At 36.3% G+C, this 19,035-nt stretch overlaps 1 protein-coding gene across 4 annotated transcripts; it reads left to right on the forward strand.

The window, feature by feature from the left end:
- Nucleotides 1-1,664: 1,664 nt before the first annotated feature.
- On the forward strand, nucleotides 1,665-6,240 carry LOC125799453 (uncharacterized). Of its 4 annotated transcripts, XM_049476169.1 has the most exons (6): nucleotides 1,665-1,940; nucleotides 2,197-2,309; nucleotides 2,513-2,602; nucleotides 2,988-3,074; nucleotides 3,443-4,934; nucleotides 5,573-6,240. In XM_049476169.1, the coding sequence occupies exons 2-6, from the start codon at nucleotides 2,204-2,206 to the stop codon at nucleotides 5,793-5,795; spliced, it is 1,998 nt and encodes a 665-aa protein (XP_049332126.1). In that variant the 5' UTR covers nucleotides 1,665-1,940; nucleotides 2,197-2,203; the 3' UTR covers nucleotides 5,796-6,240. The 4 variants fall into 4 exon arrangements, with proteins under 4 accessions (XP_049332126.1, XP_049332125.1, XP_049332128.1 ...); XM_049476168.1 differs by having other exon boundaries at nucleotides 1,665-2,309; XM_049476171.1 differs by lacking the exon at nucleotides 2,197-2,309.
- Nucleotides 6,241-19,035: the final 12,795 nt, after the last annotated feature.

The following is a 19,035-nucleotide window of genomic DNA, read 5'->3' on the forward strand; positions in this document are numbered from 1 at the left end:
CTAACAGCCCTATCTTGTTAGGAGTGAAAGCTGAAGCTGAGAGAAGATCGAAAATCAATCAGAACCATTGCACAAATATTCTCTGTAGCCTGAAACACTGTTTAGAAAGTCATGAAGAAGAAAGTCATCCCTGGTGTATTAAATAACAGGGGATGAACAGGTAGAGCAGGGAAAACCACAGCAGTTGACAACAGAAATATTGTTGGTTCTGTAAAAAAAGGGAGTAAAGGTATCACAATCTACTGTTTACAAAAGACTTAATGGACAAAAATACAGAGCCTTCGCCAGAAGCCGAAAACCACTATTAACGAGGTGAATAAAAAAAAGACCAGTCTCAAACATACCAGCCCCTCTGTGAAACACTGTGGAGGTAGTGTCATGATTTGGGCTTGCATGGTTTATTCTGGGACACGCTTATTATTCTTTATTGATGTAAAGTAAACTCAGACGTATACAGAAACATTTTGCCTGTGAATTTAAAGAACATGGCACGAAACCCACTGCAGCCTGGAAAAAAACATCACAGTGATGTCAGTGGGTCACAGACACGATGCAATTACTGCAAGCAAAGGATTTGCAATTAAATATTGAGTCTTATTCATTTTAATCCACTTTAAGTTTATCTGTTCCAATACTTTTGCTCAAAAGAAAAATGGGTGGGTTCAGACAGAAGGTGCTATCTTCTGAACTGTGCATCAGATCCAGATGTAAATGTGTCTCATATTTATTTTTTATTGTTAAATTCAAGTGTTTTCAGTCTACAGCAGAAATAATATAATCAACCACACTGTTTCAATACTTTCGGAGAGCACCGTATATTTAAATATCTATATGCTGCATTAAGCAACTTCCCTGGGTATGCAACCGAATTTCATTGTATCATTGTAACATACAATGACAATAAATAGAATCTCAAACTCAATTAATGGCATTAATTGCTCGTTGTGATCGCATTAATGTGACCCTAATCAACTGCAGTGTACATTTGCTGTCTGGGAGACTAAGGCAGTCAACAACGTCTCACCACTACCCAAAAATAGACCCCTAATCTAATCAAACCACACATTTTATCATTTTTAAATGTATTTTATTGTATTTTTCCTCAACAGAAGGACATTATTAAGCAATATGGATTTGGTAGGACTCAAGGGGCAGTACAGAATTTAAACCATACTGGGAAAAACTATACACAATGGTGGTCCTTAGATTTTTTTTATTTTCTTCCCCAAAGAGGATTTAGGAGTCTTTGTTTGTCTCAGTATTTTTTCTCATGTTTTCAGGGAGTTTTTCTTTTCAGTCTTGGTCCCTTTCAGTGGTTGTTTTCATGCTCTTTGTACGTTTTTCAGTCCCCCTGTCCGCATCGACTTGCTCGTGGTCACCGAGGGTCTGCCTTCAATCTGCTCTAAGTGCAGCCTTTGCTTGATGCTGCATTGCTCTCCTCAGCTTCAGGGACCAGTCAGAGTGGATGAGATTGATTACAGTTGTCTGACCAATACATTTCTTTTACGAAGATAGACAAGTTTCTTTTACGTTGAGAAGTAGAGGTGTGACAAAGCACTCATCCTATGTGACGAGACGAGATACAATATTGGGTTCAAGAAATTTCCAAAATGGAAATATATGATCATCTTGTAATAGATGTCAATACTTTTTTACAGAAAATATCGTCGCTGTCCGATGAAAAACACGTATCTCCAGTTTTTGCGTTTTTTACTTTTTTTCATGTGTTGAATGTGGGAATGCATCTCTACCTATCCATACAAGTGAAGATGAAAATGACCAATCAAAAGTCTGAAAAATCGCTCATCTGTTTTCCGCGTATCTCCATTGGCTGCTAGACCTGTCTGTCAAACCGCGTATCTCCTCCTCCCAACCCCCGCCACCTCTCTCTGTGGACGTGAAGAAAGTTGTTCTCCGGCAGCGTAGCTCAAACACTCAAGGTAAGAATTAAACTGTATCCGTTTTAACTAGTCGCTAACACGTGTAAATATGTGTCACAGTTCTATGTTACTTCATTTGAGCAGTGTTTATTACAGATTTTCGTTCGTAATAAGGTTAACTTGCTTAAAGGCTAGTCAGCTAAGTTAACTAGCTAGCTAGCTAGTTGTCTAAAACACACATTAGCTAGCTAGCTAACTAGTTAACCGAGGGTCAGGCAGTTAACGTTATGTTTTGTGTGAAATCTGTCTCTTTCAGACCAGAAATGTCTCTCTCATTGAAAGAGCTATGTGCACTGGTAAATGTACCGTATGATAGGACACTGGAGGAAAAGGTGTTTAGTGAGGAAGATGAGGAAGACGAGGAAGAGGGTGAGGCTGTAAGGCAAGAAGAAGTCGTGTTAGGATGCATTGAGTCCTCTTGTGAGGAGCAAGGTTTATGGAAAATGTGTATTAACATTAAGTCAGACAGAGTAAAGATTTCAGAATTTAAGTTTTTACTCTTCAAAACAAAGCCTGAATTCGGTCAACTAGTGCAGGCACTGTTACAATATTTTCTTTTCTTTTTATTGAAGATGCACTTTGCCCCAGAAATATCTCTGGACAAGAACAGGCCACTGAGGATGTGCAAGATCAGGTGGAACATAATGAATCCGAAAAAGACGGTATGTGTCTGAAAAACACAGAGGGAGAGAAGTGTGGGTGTGAGAGAGAAAGAGAGACTATTTAACCCATAAAAGTTTAGACCCAGTTTTGAATATTGATACAAAATCCCTAAGATACTTTACCTGAGATATTTACCTGTTTATTTCTTATTACATGAGAAAGGGGGTACATAACTTAATATTTTAAGGTTAAAATTCCAATGTAACATAAATGATAAGAATAATTTAGTAATTTGAATTTTAACATTTTGTTCTAGAAATAATTTCAGAGCTAGTTATATGAAAAGTAAAGGGTTTAGGACACGTAATTATGAGATCTATTGGGCTGAGCACTGGAAATGCAAGAAAGCAAATAGCAAATTTTTCTGTTGTTTTTTTATTAAAGATGCACATTGTTCAAGAAATATCTCTGGACAAGAGGATGCTGCTGATGGACAAGATCAAATGGCACACAATGGATCTGAACTAGTGGGTATGTGTGTGTCTCTCTCTCTCTTTCTCTCTCTCTCTCTCACACACACACACACACACGGATGTACTTGTTATCCCATAAGAGCTCAGACCCGGTTCTGAATATTGATACAAAATCCCTGAGATACTTACCTGAGATACTTACCTGAGATACTTACCTGTTTAAGGTTAAAATTCCAATGTAACATAAATGACAAGACTAATTTCATAACTTGAATTTTAACATTTTGTTCTAGAAATAATTTCAGAGCTAGTTATATGAAAAGTAACACTTTACACTTTAGCGTTTGGGACACTCGTTGTGTTTTTTTTATTTTTATTAAACACTTGAAATGAAGTAAGAATGTTTGTTTGTTTTTTTCCTTCAAGAGGGCAATAAAGAAAATGATGTAGCTGAGGAGGCTTTAGGTGGAGAGTCTCGCATGGGAAGACCAAAAAGGCGGACAAACACAGAGACCTGGAAAGTCAACACTCAGAAAAGGAGAAGAATGATGGGTCAGTCATATCTTGGAAGAAGGCAAAATGAGGAAGTGACGAGGGAAGAAAGAAAAATGGGTAGGCCATGCCAGTCTGTATTTTGTAGGAAATCGAAAAAGCTGCACTGTGAAGCAATACAGGAAGCGGACAGGGAGGCAATTTTTAAATACTTCTGGGAAAAATTAGACTGGAGGGAGAGGAAAATTTATGTTGTGTCACTGGTAGATGTAGGCCCTGTGAGAAGACGACGGACAGGAGAAGAACAGTCAAGGAGGTCAGCATCCATTCTGTGTCACCTTAAAGTGGATGGCAAAAGGACCAGGGTATGTCAGAGCATGTTTCTTTCAACACTAGGGATCAAGCAGTGGTGCTTTCTAAGTTGGGTTGGCCGAAGAGAGCCTGAAAAGATAAAGAAAACCAGCATCAGGAATGAAGAGGTTGAGTTCCTTCAGCAGTTTCTAAAGGACCTTCCTAAGGTTCCATCTCATTACTGCAGATCTTCCTCTACAAAAATGTACTTGGAACCTCTTTTTAAATCCATCAGTCATCTTCATTCTGAATACACCCATGCTTGTGCAGAAAATAATGTCCAGTCTCTTTCAAGACAAGTATTCAGTAGCATTTTTAACCAATTAAATCTCTCGCTGTTTCACCCCAAGAAAGATCAGTGCAATACGTGCTGTTCATATAAAGTTGGAAACATAGATGCTGGCACATGGGAAGAACATTGCAGGAAGAAGGAGTCAGCAAGAGTGAGCAAGCAGGAAGATAAAAACAATGCAACTGAGAAAACAATGGTGGTGTGTATGGATCTGCAGGGTTTACTTCTTTGCCCCAAACTTCAAGCCTCAGCACTCTACTATAAAACCAAGCTTGGTGTCCACAACTTCACAATGTACAACATGGCAACCCATGATGCTACTAATTATTTGTGGCATGAAGGGGAAGGTGGACTCACAGCTAATGAATTTGCTTCATGTATCATCCACTTCCTTGAGGAACACAGCATGCATGATGAATACATCTTATGGAGTGATGGATGCAGCTATCAAAATCGCAACATAGTTTTAAGCAATGCTCTGCTGAAGTTTGCAACTGAGAAGCAAAAGGTCGTTACCCAGAAGTACTTGGAAAAAGGGCATACACAAATGGAATGCGACTCCGTGCACAGCGTGATAGAGAGAAGACTGAGAGACAGAGACATCCATGTTCCAGCCGAGTATGCCACGGTGATCAGAGCAGCACGGTCCAATCCCAGGCCATACAATGTGCAATATGTCAACCACAGTTTCTTCCAGGACTACAGCAAGCTGAAGCTTTGTAAGTCCATCCGTCCTGGCAAAAACCCTGGAGAATCAACTGTGTTTGACCTCCGGGCTATCAGGTATGCTCCATGACATAGATTCTCATCTGTCTCACTCTAGTACGCTCAATTATGTCTCATTGAGTTGCACAAACATAAATAAAAAATTAACAAAACAGACATTCGCGATTAAGATAATGGCAGTTCTTATCACCACCCGACTGATATATCCCTGATATCATTACTGGTTATATTAAACTGTTGTTATACTTACCTTAGCACTTTGAATGACCGTTGTGTATGAAAGGTGCTATATAAATAAACTTGCCTTGCCTTAGATGCTTACCTGTTATACTTACCATAGATGCTTACCTGTTATACTTGCCTGTTAAACTTACCTTAGATGCTTACCTGTTATACTTACCATAGATGCTTACCTGTTATACTTACCTGTTAAACTTACCTTAGATGCTTACCTGTTATACTTACCATAGATGCTTACCTGTTATACTTACCATAGATGCTTACCTGTTATACTTACCATAGATGCTTACCTGTTATACTTACCTGTTATACTTACCTTAGATGCTTACCTGTTATACTTACCTGTTATAAATTTGCACACTTTTTGTGTTTTTTACCATTTGCTCTCTTCCCTCTGTTTTCCTTTGATCTCCTGGCCCCTTTCCCATTCTTACTTTTCACCCTCTTTTTCTCAGGTACAACGTGGATGGTACCATGGACTACAAAACTGTCCATGCAGATGACTGGACACCTTACCTCTCACCCACTCTTAGGAAGAGGAACAGTGACACCACAGTGCTGCCACTGTACACATCCAGCCTGAGAATCAAGGCGCTGAAATACAAGCACCTCCAAGAACTTAAGAATTTCATTCCCAAGGACTTTCATGGATTTTATGATTCACTTAACTATGAGTGATATGCATCACCAGTCTGCAGGTTCACTGTTTAATGTGGAGTTGGCTCACGTGTGTACATAAAAAAAAAAAAAAGCCACAGACCATTTTCTTGAGTCTGACTGTGAGTCTCAAAACATGATTTATGTGTTTTCCTAATGATTTCCCACAAGTAATTCAGATTTGTATCCAATATCTACATGGAATTTAGTTATTTATCAAAAAGAGATATAACATTTTATTAGTAGTTGATACAGGTTATTCTATTGAAATGTTTGTTGGTTCGTATGTTTTTTCTTGTACATATCTGAAATTTATATGAGGTTTTTATTAAATGATTGACGTTTCCTCGTACAGTAAATAATAACTTGATTTATAAATTACATTGTCTGTAACTTTTAAATTTGTATTAGTTGAAAGGTATCTAAGTGACATAGTAAAACATTTCTTAATAAATCTATAAATATCTGTCATGTTGTGTTCTTGATGCAGAATAGATTAAAATATAACAAATATTTTACAATGCAGTATTTCTGAATTATTCAGATTTTAGTGTTAAGAATTGTTCAGTAGGAATTTCCTAGCTAGTTATCTGGCTAAACTGATTTGTGAAAGACGTATGCATTGGTTGATTCCAAAAGGTGGGAGCAGAGGAAACCAGGAGCATGCATCCTGCCTCTTTAAAAGGCAGTAAGGTATTGTGCAAAACAATATGTAAACAGTCCAGGTCTTGCTAATATAATCAACTGTTTAAATATGCTGTGTTGGGGAAAACCCGTTTTGTAGAAAAATATTTTCGTAGTTTTTTTTAATGTAATGTTTGGTCTCTTTTGGGGTATGAGGATCAGCTGATCGCGCATTTCCGCGCGTCAGATATTAAACCAGCATGGAAACAATAAGTCACACTAAGGATTCAGTGTGATTTTTAGTCAATAACAGTAATACTAGACTCTGCTCCCGTTAAAACATGATTTATACCGGTAGAGTGTAAGGAGAGTGTAAGGAGAGCGTTCAAACTGCGCAGCTTGGTGGACGTGACTCTTTGGAATTCACTGTAACGCCCGCGTATGGAACACCCGCGTATGTCCTTTTTGCCGTGTACAAAGCACGTAAGTCCATTTAACATATAAAACTATAGAACTTAAGAAATCAAAATAATATATATGAATTTTAGAACTAAATTATATGTAAACAGCGTTATCTGTTGTTTATTTTACCCAATATTATTTAATTAAAAACGTTTTTTGCTTTTCCTGAAAAGTCCGGTTTTTGGAGATACGTGCTTTTCATCGGACAGCGACGATATGATCTCACATGAGTTCCCTCAGACCTTCAGACTATTGTCAGAATCCAGAAGTCATGGCTGGACAGGACTCAGACATGTGTAGATGCAAATAAGTTACGTTTTTGTTAAATAAAGCAAGTGGACAAAGGGTTGTTAAAATGAACAGCTAATAAATGTGAAACAGTCTAGGCAAGGCGATATCAGAGGGCAGGCAAGCATCAGGAGAGCCATCAATATTCGGTGATAAGTGAGTGAGGTAAAGATATATAAATAGTGAAAGGAACAGGTGTAGTCAATATTCTGGTGATGAGCTTCCTAGTAGTGCTGTGTGCAGTGTCATGTGATCGTGTGAGGGAGTGATGTCAGTGGGTATCGTAGTCCGGAGATCACAGGCAGAGCTAAGGGATAGACAGGAGCACCTTCAGCTCCAGGCGTGACACCAGAGGTACCAACTAATAAAGTACAAACACTTTTTTACTTTACTTAAGTAGAAATGTTGGTTATCTATACTTTACTGCACTAATTATTTTTCCGGCGACCTTTTACTTCAACTTCTAATATTTTCACACAATTATCTGTATTTTACGTCATTAGTCTCATTTCATTCCGGCTTGTTTTCACTCCAACTTCTCACTGTTTAAAAATAAAAAAAAGCCTTTTGTAGGGCTATTCAATGACGTAGCCTAATTGTCTTTGCACACCTCCGCTTCTCACCTTGGACATTATCATCTTTCAACAGACAGGAATCAGCTTGGATGTGTTGGCCTGGCCAGAGGGCAATTAACACGTCTTGGTTAGAGAGGTCTACTGAGGTGTAAAAGAGCATCGTTTTAAATGCTGGATGTGAAATGTATCTTGTTTCTATGAAATGTGAATGTGTTCATGTTTAGTATCATTTTAATGGTCTCGGTGAGAGAAGTATAATGACCGTATAGTGAAGAGATGCTAATGAAGATAACTTAAAAGTGACATTTCTAAACTTTGTTTATGAATACCCCGTGAGGGTCAAATATATCCAAATGTAAATACTGCTAAATTCCAATTTACATGTAAATTACAGTGTTCTGCGCTGTTTGGACATTTAAGGAAAGTACAAGAACATATTGTAGTCTCTGAGTTTGTCTGTAAATATGGCTATGTTCATATTACAAATCCAATTTTTTGCTCAGATTGGATTAGGATATCTGGACTGTTCACATTCACAAAAGTAGGTGACCTGTATCTATGTGTAATGTGAACGAATCTGTCCCTAGATTGTGTATAAAAGTCACCTTCTTTACCAACAACAAAAAAACTCATATTTGACAGATGACTCGTAGCTTTATGAAGGGAAATAGATGCGTTAGCAGCTCATATGTGGAGCATCTTTTGCTGGAGTGGAGAAACAGCAAACAGCTGGTCTGAGGTTCATGCTTTTGCTGTTTTTGCAGCAAGAGAGAAGCAGGAAGCGCAGCGTAAAAGCAAAAAGACGTATTAAGTCTGATTTGACCGTTCACATTCATGTCACATGTCCATGGATCAGATACATATCTGATTTAGGACCACATATGAAAGTGACTTAAATCTGATTTGAAAAAAAAATAGTATTTGGCACGTTCACACAGTCACACTTCAGCCTGGTAATGTGAACGTAGCCTATGCTCTGCATGTAACCACTATTTCAAATATACTATGCAATATTCTTAACTGTAACTGTTGTTTGACTAATCTTTTTGATTACTTTATGAATATTGTTTATTGTTTATTGTTGTTTTGATTTTATGCCTATCTAGGTCACAATAAACCGTTAACTCTTAATCTGTAGTAACTGCCTTTTTGATATGCTTTTTCTAGTAGGCCTAAAAGCCTAAGAGGTCTGTGGTCTGATATTTTTTGAGTTTCTAGACATTTATAGTTATATAGTTATTTATGAGTTTGACTGGGTGCTGAAGTTTGAGTGTTATGTTATGTAACCGCTAGTATTGACTAAGTTCTGGTCAGCTGAACATCTCAACCCAGGTTCTAGGCTGTTTTTTACATGTTATGTAGTATCGTTGTGCAGCTTTTATGCTCATATCTCCTATCACTGAACTGTTTACCAGACCTGGTGCTATTAGCTAGAACCTAATTCTTAGTAGGAGTGCTACTGATAATGGTTAACTGTTCATTTTTACCTAGTTGGGGTTTATAAATTGGAGTAAGATTAGTTCAAATCAGTATCTCATCTAAATCTAATTGAAATTTAAAGTATCGGAAAGACAGAATAGGCATTAGAAAGACAAGGCATAGGCCTTTTGTCTTTTCCTTACACTATCCAGATACATCTCTCCATCCAGATAGAGTGAATCTGATTGTGGTTGGTTTAGAATTATAAATATATACCATTCCTACATCCTATTGGTTTATACATGATCCAGAAAACCTGCACACGCCATGCCGTCACACTCCAGCAGGAACATAGCAGACATATGTAGTCTAGAGACTCAAGAGAAATATATTTACATTGTACTAAAATACATTCTTTTTTTAATGGTTTTTAGAAAAATGTGTTTTGGGGTCATTTTGCTTTTTACTTTTATACTTTAATTAGTTTTATTAGATCCAAGTATCTATACTTCTACCTGAGTAATAATTATGAATACTTTTCACACCTTTGTCAGAATCCCCCCCAGTGAGAGTTGAGAGCTGTATTTAACTGGCAACCCCCCTGGAGTTGATTGAATCGCTATGGTTTCTATTTCTGCAGCATGTCAATGGGTTGTCTCTGGCTGCGTCCAGAAACCCCAAAAGTGTCTCCTTTTTCCTACCGATCCTCCTCCTCTCCTCCGTGACCCGGAAACTGATTTTGTGAGGCCATCTTGCCGCCTGTCCGAATACCGTAGGAGACGAAAGAAGCCGCTTAAAATCCACCTGTAGTAGGCTTCCAACGGAGGGTGCATCAGTGTATCCTACTCCGGAAGACTTTTAAGGATTTTCCAATGACATCACTGCATCCACGCCCACAGAGCACGTGAAAATGGGGAAGGCAACGCCCAAATATACGTCATAAACATATTAATTAACTAGGTTCCTTATCTAATTAAACAGCCAGTAAAGCAGTAATATAATTTTTAGTTTAGATAAACTGTATGCTCAGTAAAACTATATTTATGACCCTATGTGTATCATGTTATACATATAAAAACATTATTTATAATATATATAATTTTAATTAATTCATTTATTTACTTATTTATTTTAACTTAGGGACTGATGAGGAAACTGAATCCCTCATAAGGCTGAGGTCAGACAGGGCTGCCAGAGTCACTGGTCAGAGATGCGGCCTAAAATGCGGCTGGGAGTAAACAGGATTTTATTGGAATATCTGAATTTTTAGCTGTGTGTGACAGAAATGTTCTGAAACGTGCTGAAAGTGAGCGTTGTGATTGGCTCAGTTCAACGGTAGTCAACATCCTATCTAAAAGGGATCAGCTGTCCCATTTCCCCAATTACAGCTCCTTCCCTCCATTCCTCCTCCTCCTCTCCTCTCCTCGATTCCTCCACCTTCTTCCGGGGTAGGAGAGGAGGAGTAGGAAAGGAGGAGTAGGAGAGGAGGAGTAGCAAAAGTTTCTGGACGCAGCCTCTGTGTGTGGTGGGAATGTGTGGGTGGAAACACGAGGCTCTGCGGACCATGTGATGTGATATGATGTCACTTCCTGTTCCTGGGTGTAGCCATTTTGTCAGTTGTTCAAGGTGAAGGACACATGTCAGCTCAGCTGTTCTGAAACGTTATCTTTTTTTTTTGGTGTGGCATTGCTAGTAAGTACATTTATGTTGATTGACCTGTAAAAGGAAGACGTTAATGTGTAAATATATAGTTTAGTCAAACATTTCATGAGAAAATAAATTAATTCATGTGGGAACTGTAAAGCATTTGTTGTACTAGAAATGATGCATGACTCAGCTAATGTGATCAATTCTTTGTGTAAATTACCATAGACCTGATTACACTGAAGCTAAGCTAAGTGTAGCATTTAGTTACCTATCTGGCCTACCTATCTGTGTAGATATTTGTAATACTTATCTTATTATTTGATACTTATCTGCTGTTTAGACATTATTTAAACTTACCTGTTGTATTTGTTTCAGTTTTACCTTCTTTTCAATAAATCTTGCTAACTACAAGACCTTCCTCTTCCTTGGGGGATTGGTTGGAGAGATGAGTGTAGCTGGCTGTTGGCTTTAAGAACAGTACAACTATATTTTTTAAAAATATACTTAACAAGGAAAAGTACATCTTTTTCTAAAATTAAATACATACTAAATGTATTATTTCGGAACAAATTAATGGCAACTTAACTATATTTCAGTTGTAATGAAGCTATATTTAAAAGCAACATTTGAAGCATTAAATTGTGCTTTTAAGTGCTTTTTTTGAAACAACTTCTGCAAAACTTAAGTATGTTTTCTTAAACAATTTTTAATACACAAAGTATAACGTAAATGTACTACTTTGCACATTGATACACATATTGTTTATACATTAATGCTACTGGAACACACAAAAAACAAACACTAAAATGCACTTTAAACAGTATTTAATGCCAAGACATACAGTGGCTTGCAAAAGTATCCATACCCCTTGAACTTTTTCACATTTAAGAATGTAAGTGATATGCAAATACGAAGCATTGCATCTAAAAATCTGAAGAGTGTGACCTGCAAAAAAAATGATGAATGCCACCACCATGTTTCACAGTGGGGATGGTGTTTTTCAGGGTGATTAGCAGTGCTATTTTTTTTCTTCTCCATATAGCGCTTTGCATTCAGGCCAGAAAGTTCAACATTGGCCTCATCTGAGTACAGCACCTTCTTCGACATGTTTGCTGCATCTGCAAACAGCAATTGAGACTTTCTTTTAACAATGGATTTCTTCTTGACACTTTTCCATAAAGGCCAGATTTGTAGAGTGAACGACTTTGGACAGGTTCTCTGAAGTAGTGATCCGTGGATTTCTGCAGCTCCTCCAGAGTGACCATGGGCCTCTTGGCTGCTTCTCTGACCAGCGCTCTTCTTGCTCAATCTGTCAGTTCGGTTGAATTGTCATGTCTTGGTAGGTTTGCAGGTGTAGAATACTTTTTCTATTTTTGTATGATTGATGGTTCAGTGCTCGCTGGGATGCTGAAAGCTTGTGACATGCTTTTTATAGTCTAACCCTTGTTAGACCCTTGATAAAGTCTAACTTTATCTCTGACCTGTCTGGTGAGTTCCTTGGTCTTCATGATGCTGTTTGTTCACTAGTGTTCTCTAACAAAAAATCGCTGAGGCCTTCACAGAACAGGTGTTTTAATTTATTACTGCGACTAAATTGTATTTAGGGGTTTCAGAGTAAAGGAACCTGAATTTTCATTTCACTTCACAATTATGTGCTACTTTGTGTTGATCTATCACTTAAAATAATAAAATATGTTAAGTTTGTAATTGTAAAGTGACAGAATTTGAGAAAGTTCAAGGGGTATGAATACTTTTGCAAGCCATTGTATTTTCATGAATGTTTAATGTCAGAAAATGTAAAACAAATGTACAGATTAAAAATAATTTACTTATCATGCTTAAAACATTGAAAACAATTTAACGTTCAGAATTGTATCAGTTCATTTTCTACTTACTCTCAATATGATCAAACAGATCAAACATCATGTATTATTCACAAATATTAGCCTTCACAATATGTCATATTTCCTCTAGAATATGCAAATCAGAGGCATAGTTGAGGGAGGAGCTTATGGAAGATACAGATGGTTATTATTGAACATAAATATATCGCATATAAAGTGCAATCACTCATATCAGCGCTGTGAGAAGGAACAGCTGGCTCAGTTAAACTAAAGCAATATTCATGAAAGGTCAGTAAATTCATCATTAAAAAGTCCTACATCTTTTACCACCTTCAAATGATCCTGTCACATTTTATTATCTACCAGCTGCTGCGCTGAGAAGGGTATCCAGCATCCACACAGTCCACGCAGAAATGTATTACTTTACCAATAAATCATTTTTTACTACCTTCACTCTGCTATTATAGTTAGTGTCTTTTTGAAATCAGTTCCAGGCTGCACACTTTGGTTTGCAACTAAATAAATAAAATAATTCCTCACAGTCTGAACAGAAATGCTTACATTTGGTTGAAACAATGCTTAAGCAATAATACACTCAAGGTTTGTACTATAACGTGTAATATTGCGCATAAATATTTAGCACACCTCGCTAACGCGAGCTTTTTAATGGAGTAAAACACTTGCTTATGGAATAAATATAACATTAAACATAACATTTTTATAAAATTTAATTGTAAAAGTATCTGATGCTGTTGGGCACTGAAAGCTGTTAGCTCCCCGTGTTTGGAAAAACGATTAAAACTGGCGGGGTGGGCGTGGTCAGTCCAAAACCAGCTGACCAATGGAAATTCAAGGCGAATGCCTTCTTCTAAGCCCCGCCCACACGTGAAAACTGAAGCAGAAGCAAACCAGAGATTCCAGAAGCAAAAATCTTTAACAGAAAAATCCCCCAAAAAATTCACAGAAAATTCACAAAAACACAAAAAGTAAATACTGGCAAAATACAAACTGAGACAATTTTCAAATAACTGCAAAGGATTTTGAAGTAACAACTATTTTTAAATATATGTATTTGCTATATATTTTTTTTTTCTCTTTTGAATTTGCAGCATACAATTTTTAATTTAGATTTTTTTTTTTATTTGATTGCGGATTTAATTTTTTACATAAAACTTTAGGCACAAAATATACTCCATATCAATGCTGTCAGCTACAAAATTTAGCTGTAAAGGGGGTAAACAAGTGCAAACTATCAAGTGAATCAAGTGTAGCTGTGCAAACTGTAGCATGTCTGCTAAGCACTGATTAGCAAACAAGCTAGTTAGCGTAGCAACATAAAAAGCTAATAACAGGGTTATTGTACAGAGTTTAGTTTTATGTGTTTTGCTACTAAAATACTCTGTGTGAAGGAAATTAGTTAGCTAGTTAGCTAGCTAAGGTATTTACTTAGAAGCATGCCTTTATTATTAGCATTAGCATTTTGTCTCTCTTCTGAAGGTTCTGTCCTTTATTCCTCTCCTCAATCAGCCCTTACACAGCATTTTGAGTAATGTTAGTTTATTTATAAGTAATATTTAATAGATTTATTTCCACATTATCTTAAATGGATTTTCGTGATTTGTTTTTAATTAAACATTTCAAGCTGCAAATATTTGCAGCTTGAAATGTTTAATTAAAAACAAATTGTCTTTAAAAGGCCAATAAGCAATCATTATTGGAATTAAACTGCTGAAAGTAGTTGTGCTCCTGACTGAGGCTTAATTAATTATCAAACATTGTTATTATAAGCACGTAATTTATCAGTGTTTCTTTTCAGGGGACTGATGAGAATCTCCAGCTCCTGATTAAGATCACAGACCAGAAGAAAGATTTATTTTCTGCATGGAGACATGCAGCTCAGTTTAGATGTAGGGGTCTGTGTTTTTGTCCTTATCTAAGACTATGTTGAGCAGTTTCTCAGATAATAATTAATTCTAGTTCTGCTCTACACCTCATTTTATATGAAGATTTTCCATTAAAAGGAACAACAAAGCTACAAATATCCTTAATCCATGTCTGGGAAACCATCTCTGTATGTTACTGTATATTATTTTATATATTTTTTTTATATTATGAAATGATTTTTGCATTATAAAAACATGTTAAACGTTGTCTGACCGATACAATGTCTGGCCAAAAAAAAAAAGTCACTACATGGATGTAATTAACCCATTAGATAATGACTGCATGGGTGATAATGTTTCAACTAGCAGCAAGTTATTTAACTCTAACTGATGCAGTGAGTAGCTTCTCATTTGTTAAACAACCATGTGGAAAGACACATTCTGTGGTCGTGGAAAAAATGTGCATATTTAAGAATGATCAACGGCCGAATGGGTGCCATTTATGTCCCCAGGAAATTACATGGCTAAATATACACACAAAATAACTTTAAAATACATTGTACTATTAAGCATAGTGTCTTGTACATTTAACTAACTGCATTTGTTACCTGTCCAAACTCTTAAAATTTACCATGAAATATAATTATTAAAATCCTTCAGAGACTCCAAATCCCATCTATGCTTTAAATATCTATGTTCATTTGTATTTCTCTATATTTGATCTTATTTTAACTATGACTGAGGACTATGACTACACTCATTCCTGTTACCTAAATTAATTCTTAGATCTTATTTGTTTATTTAAAAAATACACATTTTGGGGAAAATCAGTATATGAATATCAGAATATGCTTAGTGTCCTCATGCTATTAGCATAGCCGTCATTAATCATGTCATCTATTTTTCATGTTTTTGCTAATTCTATTTCTGTTACTCAAAACATAAACATAACAGTAGTGAGTTACAGTTACAGGAATGAGTGCCATTAACAGGACTGATTTTTTTTGTCATAAATAGCAATTATTTAAACATTCAGTTAACCATTTCTTTAAAATAAATACTTTACTGAGAGAAAATTAAAGAAATGAATAGACTTGCTTTAAAACATGCTTTTTAAATGTCACATGAGTTTTGTAATCATCTTCAGCTTAGAAACCTTGGGGAAATTACGTAAAGCTGCCTGAGATTGACCAGTTCATCTTTTAAATAGTTAAATATGTGTTTTTTAGATTCATAGTTGAAAAAAAGATAAAAGAAATAAGTTTAATTTGGAAGAGTCACAACAAGCAAATGACACCCATTCAGTGGAATGCGCTTTGGAAAACGCACCCCTGAAGCCTAGTCTCCTAAACGTAGGGCAAAAATAATGAAATAATCCATATGCAAACTTTGTAAGAACTACACTAACTACTAAACATTAACACAGAGCATGTACTTCACCTACATTTCATTTCATTCTTAGCAGAAACTGTATGTTTCTTATTTGTGTATTTCTTACCAGAGTACATTATTTAAACATGAAAACAATATAGATGACCAAATTATTCAACTGTGTTCGACCACTGCTGATGAAAACAAGAAGTATAAGGGAAAATCAGCATTTAAAAAAGAACAGATTTTTTTCTTCACTATGAATTAATTATTTTATGGTAATAAAATATTAAATCTTACTTACCATTTATTATACTTCTAAATGATATGCAGCATAATGGCCTTGTGTTTTACACATTCATTCATTTACATTCAGTTACTAATGAGAAAGCATTAATAATGCATAACACTATTAATCTCTGCAGTGAGTGTGTTTCTGCCTGTATGCGCATTATATAACATTAGAATAAATACTAATAAACAAATGAGAAAGAGAGACTGGTAGAAATAGAATGTGTTGTTTGTCAGGTATATTATTGATTTGCTGGATAAAGAATAGATTTACAGACTAATACAGGTTTGGTTGCTGGCTTTATTATTGTCTGGACAATAGGTTTATGTTGTAGTGTAGGTTAAGTTTATGTTTAGGTTGAGATGTAGGTTAAGTTTAGGTAAATGTGTGGGTTAAGTTTTAGTTTAGATTAAGGTGTAAGTTACATTTAGGTTGAGGTGTAGGTTAAGTTTAGGTTGAGGTGTAGGTTAAGTTTAGGTAAAGGTGTGGGTTAAGTTTTGGTTTAGGTTAAGGTATAAGTTACATTTAGGTTGAGGTGTAGGTTACATTTAGGCTGAGGTGTAAGTTAAGTTCAGGTTTAGGTTGAGGTGTAGCTTAAGTTTATGTTTAGGTTGAGGTGTAGGTTAAGTTCAGGTTTAGGTTGAGGTGTAGGTTTAGTGTATGTTTAGGTTGAGGTGTAGGTTAAGTTTAGGTTTAGGTAAAGGTGTGGGTTAAGTTTTAGTTTAGGTTAAGGTGTAAGTTACATTTAGGTTGAGGTGTAGGTTAAGTTCAGGTTTAGGTTGAGGTGTAGGTTAAGTTCAGGTTTAGGTTGAGGTGTAAGTTAAATTTAGGCTGAGGTGTAAGTTAAGTTCAGGTTTAGGTTGAGGTGTAGGTTAAGTTCAGGTTTAGGTTGAGGTGTAGGTTAATGTTGAGGTGTAGCTTAAGTTTATGTTTAGGTTGAGGTGTAGGTTAAGTTTACACCTCAACCTCAATCTAAGGTTTAGGTTGAGGTGTAGGTTAAGTTCAGGTTTAGGTTGAGGTGTAGGTGTAAGGTTGAGGTGTAGCTTAAGTTTATGTTTAGGTTGAGGTGTAGGTTAAGTTCAGGTTTAGGTTGAGGTGTAGGTTAAGTTCAGGTTTAGGTTGAGGTGTAGGTTAAGTTTATGTTTAGGTTGAGGTGTAGGTTAAGTTTAGGTTTAGGTAAATGTGTGGGTTAAGTTTTAGTTTAGGTTAAGGTGTAAGTTACATTTAGGTTGAGGTGTAGGTTAAGTTTAGGTTGAGGTGTAGGTTAAGTTTAGGTTTAGGTAAAGGTGTGGGTTAAGTTTTGGTTTAGGTTAAGGTATAAGTTACATTTAGGTTGAGGTGTAGGTTACATTTAGGCTGAGGTGTAAGTTAAGTTCAGGTTTAGGTTGAGGTGTAGCTTAAGTTTATGTTTAGGTTGAGGTGTAGGCTAAGTTCAGGTTTAGGTTGAGGTGTAGGTTTAGTGTATGTTTAGGTTGAGGTGTAGGTTAAGTTTAGGTTTAGGTAAAGGTGTGGGTTAAGTTTTAGTTTAGGTTAAGGTGTAAGTTACATTTAGGTTGAGGTGTAGGTTAAGTTCAGGTTTAGGTTGAGGTGTAGGTTAAATTTAGGTTGAGGTGTAAGTTAAGTTTATGTTTAGGTTGAGGTGTAGGTTAGGTTTAGGTAAAGGTGTGGGTTAAGTTTTAGTTTAGGTTAAGGTATAAGTTACATTTAGGTTGAGGTGTAGGTTAAGTTCAGGTTTAGGTTAAGGTGTAGGTTAAATTTAGGCTGAGGTGTAAGGTTGAGTGTAGCTTAAGTTTATGTTTAGGTTGAGGTGTAGGTTAAGTTCAGGTTTAGGTTGAGGTGTAGGTTAAGTTTATGTTTAGGTTGAGGTGTAGGTTAAGTTTAGGTTTAGGTAAAGGTGTGGGTTAAGTTTTAGTTTAGGTTAAGGTGTAAGTTACATTTAGGTTGAGGTGTAGGTTAAGTTCAGGTTTAGGTTGAGGTGTAGGTTAAGTTCAGGTTTAGGTTGAGGTGTAGGTGTAAGGTTGAGGTGTAGCTTAAGTTTAGGTTTAGGTAAAGGTGTGGGTTAAGTTTTAGTTTAGGTTAAGGTGTAAGTTACAGTTAGGTTGAGGTGTAGGTTAAGTTCAGCTTTAGGTTGAGGTGTAGGTTAAATTTAGGCTGAGGTGTAAGTTAAGTTCAGGTTTAGGTTGAGGTGTAGGTTAAGTTTAGGTTTAGGTAAAGGTGTGGGTTAAGTTTTAGTTTAGGTTAAGGTGTAAATTACATTTAGGTTGAGGTGTAGGTTAAGTTCAGGTTTAGGTTGAGGTGTAGGTTAAGTTCAGGTTTAGGTTGAGGTGTAGGTTAAGTTTATGTTTAGGTTGAGGTGTAGGTTAAGTTTAGGTAAAGGTGTGGGTTAAGTTTTAGTTTAGGTTAAGGTGTAAGTTACATTTAGGTTGAAGTGTAGGTTAAGTTCAGGTTTAGGTTGAGGTGTAAGTTAAGTTTAGGTTTAGGTTGAGGTGTAGGTTAAGTTCAGGTTTAGGTTGAGGTGTAAGTTAAGTTCAGGTTTAGGTTGAGGTGAAGGTTATGTTTAGGTTGAGGTGTAGGTTAAGTTCAGGTTTAGGTTGAGGTGTAGGTTAAGTTTAGGTTCAGGTTGAGGTGTAGGTTAAGTTTAGGTTCAGGTTGAGGTGTAGGTTAAATTTAGGTTGAGGTGTAGGTTAAGTTCAGGGTTAGATTCATGTGTAGGTTAAGTTCAGGTTTAGGTTGAGGTGAAAGTTAAGTTCAGGTTTAGGTTGAGGTGTAGGTTTAGGTTCAGGTTTAGATTGAGGTGTAGGTTAAGTTTTGTTTTAGGTTAAGGTGTAAGTTAAGTTCAGGTTTAGGTTGAGGTGT

This window comes from Astyanax mexicanus, chromosome 3, assembly GCF_023375975.1.
Source record: "Astyanax mexicanus isolate ESR-SI-001 chromosome 3, AstMex3_surface, whole genome shotgun sequence".
In the NCBI taxonomy this organism is placed as follows: domain Eukaryota; kingdom Metazoa; phylum Chordata; class Actinopteri; order Characiformes; family Acestrorhamphidae; genus Astyanax; species Astyanax mexicanus.